This window comes from Drosophila ficusphila, unplaced genomic scaffold (genome assembly GCF_018152265.1).
Source record: "Drosophila ficusphila isolate 14025-0441.05 unplaced genomic scaffold, ASM1815226v1 contig_712, whole genome shotgun sequence".
In the NCBI taxonomy this organism is placed as follows: Eukaryota; Metazoa; Arthropoda; class Insecta; order Diptera; family Drosophilidae; genus Drosophila; species Drosophila ficusphila.
In genome coordinates, this window is record NW_025064651.1 from 454,766 (window position 1) to 465,063 (window position 10,298).

Consider the following 10,298-nt stretch of genomic DNA (forward strand, 5'->3'; position numbering starts at 1 on the left):
CAAAATATCCAAACAAAGAAAAGAAAAGATATTCTAGAGGCGAGAACTGCGATTAATTTAATGCAAAGGTTATCTCGTTTTTGTTTGTAATGAAACAAAAATTCTAGATTTAAATAAGTTGTGTTATTCTGCTTTGAAAATAATAAAACTTAGTTTATTAATAGCTTTTGTTTCAAATAATCAAAGTATTGTGTGTATATTTAAAATTCTGCAACAACATAAAATTGTTTTTAATTTTATGGCATTATCGGGTTTTCATTTATATCAAAGTGAAAATGCTATGAAAGCTTTTTTATTTGGTTTTCCCAAACGATCCCTGATTCAGGGCTAAAACTTTTTGCTCAGCTTTCACCCGGTTCTATGGTGTAATGGTTAGCACTTTGGACTCTGAATCCAGCGATCCGAGTTCAAATCTCGGTAGAACCTAGTGATTTCTATTTTGCTTATCTTTTCTCTATATGTTTTTTTATATTCCAGTTTAATCTCAGCACTGTCGTAAATTACGTAATTAAATTCGAAAACGGTGTAGTTTAAAAATGCATTGTTTGCTTCTTGCATTTTTGCAACTGACCAATCAAATCCGAAACGGCTGTCTTTGGCCACGGGATTTTGTGTTTCAATTTAACAACAAGGCTTCAACGTGAAATCAAACAAACCAACTGAGCACACACAGACAGTTGCATTTGCATATGTATGAGGGCTTCTGTCTGGGTTTCAGTTCCATTTCAGCTTCTGTTATTTCCTTTTAGCTTTAACTGCAACGAATAGTTTTGGGTCTCCAATAAAACGGCATTGGCCATAAAAAGTGGCAACTCATTTCGCGCTGAGAGATACGAAAATGCCTGAAAGCCAAACAATTGAAAATGTGGAGCTCTTTCATTAGCCACTTTGGCTGCCAACTTTGGCCCCAACAACATTGTTTTGAATAATTTGTCAGCTTAAAGTTTTTGGGGCAACATGGCGGGCATCTCACACACAGTGAAAATGGAGACTATCAGCAGACCGGGCGTATACTTGACTTTAGCCGACACTAAGCTGGCCATTATGAGTGTTTAACCAGCAGCAGCGTCGCCACCAAGTTTATATCTTTGGGTTGCAGTTAAAATGAGGAAAACTAGAGTTCGCTTTATATGCGGTGAAGAAAAGGTTATAAACATCATGATAAATATTTTAATTTATAAAATACAGACTATATAGGAATGACAACAAAGATAAAATTATTTTAGAATTGATAATTTTATATGGTATTTTAGGTAAGTGTAGTTAACTACAGTTATTACGATAGTTTAATAAGATGACGAAAAATAACTTTATTTTTTATAAAGGTATACTCAAACCCTATTGGATTCCAAGTGAAAAATTTGTATTAATCCTCTCTATCCAAATGTTGCCCTGACAATAAATTTGTGATCAAGTTTTCCGCACATTTGGCCCCTCAATAACTTGGTTTGTTGTCCTTTGACCTGTGCTTTCCAACAATAGAGCCCGTACAAGGAAAATGCGGCATCCAACACTGGATGCTAATAATAGCAAGCGGAGGAAACCTTAATCAATAATCGATATTTGACAAATTGCGTAACAATTGACTTTTCGCATGGCTTTAATTTCATACCTCGAGTGTCGCCCTGTCAAGAGCTAATTAATTGGATTGCTTGAATTGGAGAGCTGGCCACTTGACCAGCAGCCAATCCCTCTGCCCCTCAGCTCCATTTATCCTCAAGTTCACTTGTCAAATTTCAATAATTTAGCTCGTGAGCCAGACAAACTGAAGCTGTCAACGATAAGCCAGACAAGCAACAAAGACGAACATTTTGCAGCTGATTTTCTTAACCCCTTCGGTGAACTTGTTTTTGAGATAAAAAAATGGAAGGGAAAGAGTGGAGTTGGGTTGGATCAGGTTAGCTGGAAAACTGTTAACGTAAAACTAAACGGGATTCGTCTCGTGGCTTTTATTTCATGCGCTTCGTTGACTCGCTCCCACATAAAAACTCACCAAAAATTTTGTTGATTGCATTTAATGTGGCGAGGTGCGATTGTTATGGCCTTCCTCCCCATTCGCACTTTCCACATGATGCAATCAAGAGTGAACATTCGCGGTGTCTATTAAAACCAGAATGGGTCAAACATCACATGGGTTGCTAAATTTAATCACTAATGCTGCTCGACAGTTTGATGACTGCATGGATTTATCGTGCTCAGAAAACCAAATTGATTTTTTAAGTTAAGGGGATTCTTAGGGTCATCTAATTATTTTTTAACGCAAATAACGCCTGAATTATGATGCATCTCTTTTTATTGATTAGAAAATGTTTGCTGTTTATAATCTAAGTCAAATGGCAGTCCAAAAGTTAAATTACGAGGAAACTAAAATTTGTTAACATTTTTTTTAGATTCAATCAATAATCAATCTTTGTAATCATCGTTGTTTAAATAACCAACTGTCTTATCATCTTGCCTTGTTTTTTTAAGGGCGTTCCTTATTCTATCCAGAAACAGAATAATTGGCTCATCAATACTTGGCGGAATCAAAGGGAATCCAGAACCATGGGTTGCTCTCTCCACTGGAATAAGTAGCATACTCTCATCCACATGAAACATCGATTCAACCATCTTCAACATCGTGAACACAAAGTTACTGATAAGCTCGATCGGTCCGTGCCTACAAATCACTTCACCCAATGTTTGGAGAAGGTTTTCCTTTTCAGGGATGTCTGTCATTAGTAGTTTTTGCTTTAACAGTTTCTTTACCCCATAATGCATGCGATTGAGCTCTTTATACTCTTTATCGGCCAAAGGTTGATAAATAAGACCACTCCATTTCTTAGTACTGTTAGATAATTTTTGTTCAGTCATTTTAACACACTTTCTGTCCAAATCCGATGAGATTGTATTAGCCGCTTCATTTTTTGCTGAATAAATAAATTTTATGAAACATATTAGTTAAACTGCCATCAAGCGCATTACACTTACCAATTTTTTCCATATAGCTTAGCCAATCCGATTTACTTTGAATTCCAAGACTGGACAAAAGGTCATTTAGCGACTCGGAGTATTTTTGGCGGCCGATTTGCTCACGGTTTATTTCCTTACATCGTTTTCTGTTCATTATTATTTAATATGGTAAAAATAAAATACAACAAATATATTGTAAAACAACAAAAAATTTTGTGCACATCAACCAAAATTTTAAAACAAATAACTACGAATTTGTACGTTGGACAATGTATTGAGTATGAATTACATTTGCTTCCACGACCTTCAAGATATTTTTTTCTACCCCTACTTGATTCCAAAAATTTGGTCTTATCTTTGTCAACTTTCAAGCCAAGAATTGTCGCATTCAACTTTGACCAAGCACGTTTGCCATTATTCTCGACCATGAAAGCAAATTTTCCATTTACTTTGCATAAAGAAAACATTTAACTGCAGGTTTTCTCGCACAACAATTTCCTTTCATCGGTTCACTATCGTTGAGATTTTATTTTCTTTCTCTTTTTGGGATTGATAAATCGGACCGATAAAGAATTATGAAGCGTATCAATAAAAACAAATATGAGAAGTCGCCGAAAAAACGAACCGGAATGCAATAACAAAAACCAATAATACAATTTTCATAAAAAATGAATGCTGCAATTTTTCGCTGTGGCCGCTTTTAAGTGCTTGTAAGTGAATGCATTTGTATGAATAAATATTTTTCTGTTGTGTTTTCCTACAAAAACTTTCATTCGAGTGCTTAACTTTGGTTTTTATGAGAAAACATAAGGGTTATATGAGGCAACACATTCTATTGGGGAAAAGCCTAATAGAAGTTGAAGTAAATAACTTCTGCTTAAGTATCTTTAAATAAATTCCTTTTCTGGGGAATTTTTGCTCTTATTTTGTAAGACCTTTAAATCTAAATAATCTCTTCATCAAGTAGTGAACATGTCAACCCAAATTTCGGATAAAACTCTAATATCGTTTTGTGGCCAACTAAAGTCCGAGTTAAATTAATTAGCATTTTTATCGCGATTATCGTTCTGACAAATTTAATACCACCATAAAAACGTACTGTCACATCCGGGGATTTGTAAGCCAGAAATTTAAACCTTTAAACGGCCAGCATTGGTGGCTCTTTGAGCTGCAGCAATTTATCAACAAATTAACGCCCACTGAAGAGAAGCCACAAAGTGTGGAAAAATTGCCGCCTCATTTGGGCCAGAATGTCAGAGGTTCCTCTTGGAATAAGGTCAATGGCCAAGGGCCAGTTCCTAAGCTCCTAACCAAATCCGCGGTAGGCCCTGAACGACCATAATAATAATCAATATTTCCTCTGGTGGCAAAAGACGACCAAAAGACACTGGCAAGTAGAAAAATCCCGAGTTGCGTGTTTGACGTGTCACTCGAAGCCAACTGGTCAAAGTCAGGGGGTAAATTTTCCGGCTTGGGGCTTGGGAAAACGAGCAGCAAGCAGAATTTCCCCGATTTGGCATCGTCAACAGGAAGCACATTAAGCATTGGACTCCTCCCGAAGACGTGGTGGAAATGGGGGAAGGATAATGGACGAGGTGGTGGCATTCGGGGACATTTAAATTGAAATGGCCTATGATTTGGCAGATTTTTTTTTTCGGCTTGACTTGCTTAAAGTTGAGCCTCCTCAAGGACGACAAAACACACAGGACACGTACTCGGAAAAAGAGAATGAACAAACCAGGAATAGAATGCGTCGGGTCAGAGGATAGTCAAACGATTGCTTTTTATGGTGATGGGAATAGTTTATAAGAAGATAACAACTTTCAGTTAACTTAAATATGAGTTGGGTAAATTCACATATATCTTCCCAAGGACGCTTGTTTATTTCACTAAGTAAATAAAAAGGAACTTTTTTAGGCGTTAACGAAATAGAAAAGCTGAGACTTTAAGACTTACTTTTAAAATAAGCAGCTAATTGAGTTTAAAAAATAAATATTTATTCCAACCTTATATTACTAAAGTTACATCTTACATGACACAACAAACAACTAAAAGCCACTATTTAGTTAGAGATAGTAAATAAACTCCTACAGACGCATTTTTGTGCTATCTATAACACATCTTAATGAAAATCTGAATATGGGTATGTCGAGAGTTGTACAATCATGGACAGCAAAATCTGGTTTTAAGAAAATATTGTTACCTCGCACCAATCATAAATATAAAATTTAGTTGTGTCACACAATTTATGCGGCCGTAAGCAATCTACATGTACAATGTTCAAATATATGTCTTACCACACTTTTTGCTATTTATTTCCAGTTTGAATTATGGTTCTCCTGCCCTAAAACATTCAAACCAAACTAAGCCGAACCGAACGCACAGGAGAACTAAATTAAAAAATAAATAAATAAACCGCAAAGGAAGAGCCAACAAAAAAGTAATAGAGATATAGGAATAGAGGGACATATATAACGCCGCAAAAGAGGCGGAGTGGGCGTGACATGGGCCCTGGGACTTTGACGTGCGTGGGCCCGATAAAAATTGTGTTGTGTTGCCTACTTTTTTCGGTTAGACGCCCCTCCACAAAAGGGTAAATCGGATCCATTCGAAAGTTTTCTAGTCCAAGGCGCGTGTGTCGGTCAATGAACTCGGCTCCTCTAATGAGCTTGAACCTTATGAATAAGCCAGATATGGAATCAGGACAATTAATAGCCAAGTTCCTGGCTAATCGGAGTTTATGTGTGAAAACCATTCGTTGACTTAACATTAAGCCATTGTGGGTGGAAATGGAATCTAGAAGGGGGCTTCATTTGACTGGCATGCAGTCTATTTGCATATTTATCTAAGGCTCGGAGCACTGGTGACAACATCTCCACCGCCCTTGTCGGATTTGCTGGGGGTAAAAGTAATGGCACTTTGATGAGTTGCTCACAGGGGGTGGCGTGTGCAATGGATGTGCAAATAGGGGTCAAAGGTGCAGTGCCAGCGCTAAAATACTCGGGGATTATGCCCAGCCAGTTTCAGAATAGTCGCAAAGCTATATTAAGCTGCATTAAAAATGTGCACCGAAAAAAATAAAGCTTGTTTGAATATAGAAATATTTTAGAAGCTATTTACAGATGGTAAATCTTTTTATTATTGTTAAAAAATAATATATATTAATAAATTATCTAAAAGAATATCCGAACCTATAAAAATAATATAATTATTGTGATATTGCTGTTTATTTAAATAAAACAAATATTCAGTAATTTCGATTTTTGGTTGTTTGTATATTTTAAAGAAAACACAAATAAATATTTTATAATTCTTTATAATTTAAAATACATATCTTGATGATACTTATTGGTTTTTTATACCATTAGGGAAAACAGCCCATGATTCATGTCTCACTGAATTTAAATAAATCTTTTCTAAGAGCATCTGACAAATCCTTTTACCGGTGTATCATATACAACTGTTGAGTATAGCTAAAAAAAAAAATTGAAACGAAAATTCAAATCAAATATTTGTGCTAAGGCCCAGTGGAGCAGGCCGGGGTCAGCCTCTACCACCCATCCACCAGCTCACCCACCACCTCACCCACTACCTCACCCACTGGTCGCCCACTTGCAGGCGCAATGGGATTGCCGGCTTAACAACATCCTTAGATTGGTTTGTGCTAAAGCGCGCCAGGAACGCCGCTCGTGGAAAGCATGGAAATTGGCGCTGAGCAGACATGACAGGGCAGCCTGGCAAACTGGCAAACTGGCGAGCTGGCGGACCTGCAATCGGGCCAACGGGCAGACGGCATCCCCAGTTAACCCGGCTAAATGGCAGGGACCCAGCACATGCATTGGCATCGGCAAACAGGATAAACGGGAATTTGCATTTTATGGCGTCTGCGAATGCATTACCCCAACTCCCCAAACAACAAGCTCTTTACGGATTGCTCCCACGCCCGACCCTGTAATTGTTTAAATTAAGTTTCATCGAATAGCGCTAAATGCAATTAAAGTCAAACGAGAGCCGCAAATTATGTGGTCGCTGTCACTTGATTCGCAGGACATTCCCCGTATCCTTGCGTCCTTGTCACTGCATCTTCACATTTCGGGGGCAATTAAAATGTCAGAAATGTTGTGACTCGTCTCGTCCTTCGGTGTTGCTTTACACTTTTAATTGTCCCCGACAATGCAGCTTGTTTATCTTTCTTTCGCCGAAAAGGACACAACGTGAGCCAGAAAAGTTCATTGGTCAGCAAAGTGTAACATGCAGTGAACAAGGTTTTAATTATTTCTGTATTTATATACATATAAAAAGCAGTTTCTGTAATTTATTAATATAAACATGAACAAATAGTTCAACAAAATATAACTAAATTTTATCTAAACAGCTGTTGAACTTAAAGTTGATGATGTTTTGCTCCCTATTACACTATAAAGTATTTGTCAAATAAAAACGAAATGCATTCGAGCAGTTGGCTGAGTTTCTGCCAGATCCCTCATGGCTTAGAGAACCTTTTTTGGTTGGCAAGCGATATCCACAAATTTGCTGTAATTCGAGTTTTATGCAGCACTCGACATGCAATTTTGTGTGTTCCACGCTCATCTCGGTTGTCTTCGGTTTCAGTTCTTGCTTTCTCCATGGAATCTCCCCTTCTCCATTCCAAAAGGTTCTCAGTCAACTGTCACACACACATAACGAATGAGAGCTAAATGATGCGGTCTTGGATATTTTCCATCCTGGCCATCAATATGTCAGCGTTCATAAGTAGGTCGATGTGGGTAAAACGGGTGAAAGGGCAGAAGAGAAGGTTAAAATGTTGCTTGTTTGCTGCATGTTTATTGTGTGGATATTGATCCCTTATTTCCCAAATGAACCAGAATTAAACGAAAATTGACGGCCTTAATATTCTGCTTAAATAACGAAAGATAACTTTTTCTTTTAGTTAAAAAAATCAATGAAAAGGCTCCTCTATGTAAAAATTCTAATACCCAAAACTAAAGTATGTGGGTAAACTTCCTTTTAAATTTTAAACAAACCGTTCGATTTACCTTAAAACTATTAAAATCCGAAGGCGGTGGCAATTTGGACAATCAATCATTATAAATATAACCGTCCCCTTTTCAGCCCTGTCTAATTTATGATAATTTCAAAAACACTCATTGGATTTCCTGGGGCCAATGAAAAGTTGATGAATTATGTGTTAAATGCGCGATTCTCTGCATTTGGCAGTTTTTCCAATGCTAATGAATAGTTTATTATGCTCAATGAATGGCTGAGAGTGAAAAATATGCAAAATGAGTTGTGATCCCCTGAGGCAATTTGTCAAACCATGGGCGGCCTTACTAAGAACCATATAAAAACTAAATAATAAAAGAATTTAAAGAGCAGCCTTCGGTGAAGTTCGAGTCAAACTGCTGTTCTCCTAATTGCATAATTGTGGGCAAAGCAGCTTTTGTGGGAAGTCTGGGGTCAGCAAAAAGTGCACAGGGCAAACATCCTTACAAGGTCATTACACACACGCTCACGAGGACTTGTGCCTGATTTAGTATGTGTAAATATTTTGCTCTCCAAAGGCCCCCTTCAACATGAAAGGTTCCCTGTTGTAGTTATCGTCGTTATCCTGTTTGTGTGTGCATGGTCAGGACTCTTGTTACGAGGACACTAGGGCAGGAGTTCCTCCCTTCACCCCCTCGAACACTCCCTCTGCTCCTAATGTTCTATATCCCGCACTAACACACACACTCACACACTCAATCTCATACGCCATTTGCTGCAACTTCCGCTTCCGTTTGGGTTGGCCGAGCTCAATGGAGGAAGGGAATAAAGTGAAAGAAGAAGAGAGCAGGGGGAAAGGGGGAGTTGAGTTCTCAGCGTGGCGAGCTCTTGAAAATTTACGAGGCCTTTGGTCCTCTGTTGCATTCCTCAAATTACCGACACGCATATTTTATATTGGGCCTGCATTAAGGACCAGATCTCGCAATTCCGCTCTCCATTTCTCGGCCCATATCTATTTCTCTGCCCCATGCCATGGCTATCTTGTGCACTTTGTGGCGCTTTTAATTAACGTAAATTTATGCATAATGCGCTCGACCATCCCGATTTTCAGTCCCTTCACGGCTGCAAGTTACGAGCCATCAGTGAAATGGGAAAATTTGCAAATGAAGGGGAAAGAAATGTAAAGTATTTAATTTCAATTTTTAAAACTCGGTTTGTGGGTTGTTTTTATTAGATTTATTATGATAATATGCTAATGCTATGTAATACAAGATAATAAATCTTTTCGGTAACGTACGATATAAAACATAAATGTAAAATAATTACCCAAAATACACAATAACTGAGTGACATCATGGACTAATTGAAAATAATGGTCGTTAAAAAAATGTTCTGATAATTACACAAACTAAAAACATGTCAAACTTAAATTTACACTTCTTGGCCACACAAACATTTCCAACTAAATGTGTTCAATTAACAAATGACAGTTTTTCTATTTGATTTTTTGACAATTTACACATTTTTCGGTGGCAGTGTTGGCGAGTAAAATTTTTCTGACCTCTGTCACGGCATAACAAATCGAAATAGAAAATCTGGAAAATATTTCCAGCGGCTAGGAATAATAGCGGCAACAGAACAAATAAATTACCCAGCAATAATACAATTTTCTAGTTTCTCACATAAGCCGCTTTCAAATGACTAAAAATAAAAGAAACTTTCCCCTCTTTCGCAGTGGGCCATAAAAAAGTTTTCTTTGTAGCCAGCAGATGTAGGAAATGTCGGAAAAGCGACAAGCGGACTCCAACAGGAGCAGCAGAAACAGCAGCAATAGCAGCAACAGCAGCAACAGGTGTTTATGGCCACTCAATGAATGCCGGCGTAAATCTTGCATTAAGCAGTCCTCCCAGCCAGGCTCGCCGAAGGACCTCCCAGCATTTACGAGCCGGGACCGCAGCTACAACGGCCACCGGAACGGCACAGGTTGGCCAACACGACTTTACCGCCTTTACTGCGCACTCTCTGCAACATTTTAATAGGACACAAAAATTTAAGGTAAACTAAGATCTGTTTTTGGGATAAATGAAATCATTTAAGCCATACCAAATGGTTTGAAAAAACATTAAAAATTGTTAAGAGACAAGTTTTCTAAAAGGAAAATAGTTTGTTCAAGGTATAAATAACTTTATTGAATTTATTGAATAGCTAATTTATTGAAATAAAAAAAATATTTTTAAACAGCAGTCATAAACTTTTTTTTTCAATAAAATATTATAAAGATATAATTAATTTAATCACTTATTCGGTAAGCCTCAAGTAAATTTTATTTAAACATTAAAAGTGAGGCTTATAGTTTAAATCAG

General features: G+C 37.5%; 1 protein-coding gene, 1 long non-coding RNA gene and 1 other non-coding gene across 4 annotated transcripts; 2 read left to right on the plus strand and 1 right to left on the minus strand.

Annotated features, from left to right (window-relative positions):
- The first annotated feature begins 354 nt into the window (after window positions 1-354).
- Window positions 355-426, plus strand: Trnaq-cug. Its single transcript has one exon. It is a non-coding gene; the product is annotated as a tRNA-Gln (tRNA).
- Window positions 427-952: 526 nt separating this feature from the next.
- On the plus strand, window positions 953-1,439 carry LOC122320656. The gene is made up of 2 exons (XR_006245764.1): window positions 953-1,253; window positions 1,326-1,439. It is a non-coding gene; the product is annotated as an uncharacterized LOC122320656 (long non-coding RNA).
- An 836-nt stretch (window positions 1,440-2,275) lies between these two features.
- Window positions 2,276-3,248, minus strand: LOC108098304. 2 transcript variants are annotated; one of them, XM_017201115.2, is made up of 3 exons: window positions 2,971-3,248; window positions 2,749-2,909; window positions 2,276-2,697 (listed from the first exon to the last, which is right to left on the minus strand). In XM_017201115.2, exons 1-3 carry the CDS (start codon window positions 3,104-3,106, stop codon window positions 2,404-2,406), a joined length of 591 nt encoding a protein of 196 aa, XP_017056604.1. In that variant the 5' UTR covers window positions 3,107-3,248; the 3' UTR covers window positions 2,276-2,403. The 2 variants fall into 2 exon arrangements, with proteins under 2 accessions (XP_017056604.1, XP_017056603.1); XM_017201114.2 differs by having other exon boundaries at window positions 2,276-2,909; window positions 2,971-3,245.
- Between the last annotated feature and the right edge of the window lie 7,050 nt (window positions 3,249-10,298).

What these genes read in the sequence shown, in the direction of transcription:
- LOC108098304 (XM_017201114.2), bottom strand. Translation starts at nt 3,106, where the DNA reads ATGAACAGAAAACGATGTAAGGAAATAAACCGTGAGCAAATCGGCCGC. An exon ending in AAGCTATATGGAAAAAATTG is followed by an intron (nt 2,910 to 2,970) that starts GTAAGTGTAATG and finishes TTATTTATTCAG; the next exon opens with CAAAAAATGAAGCGGCTAAT.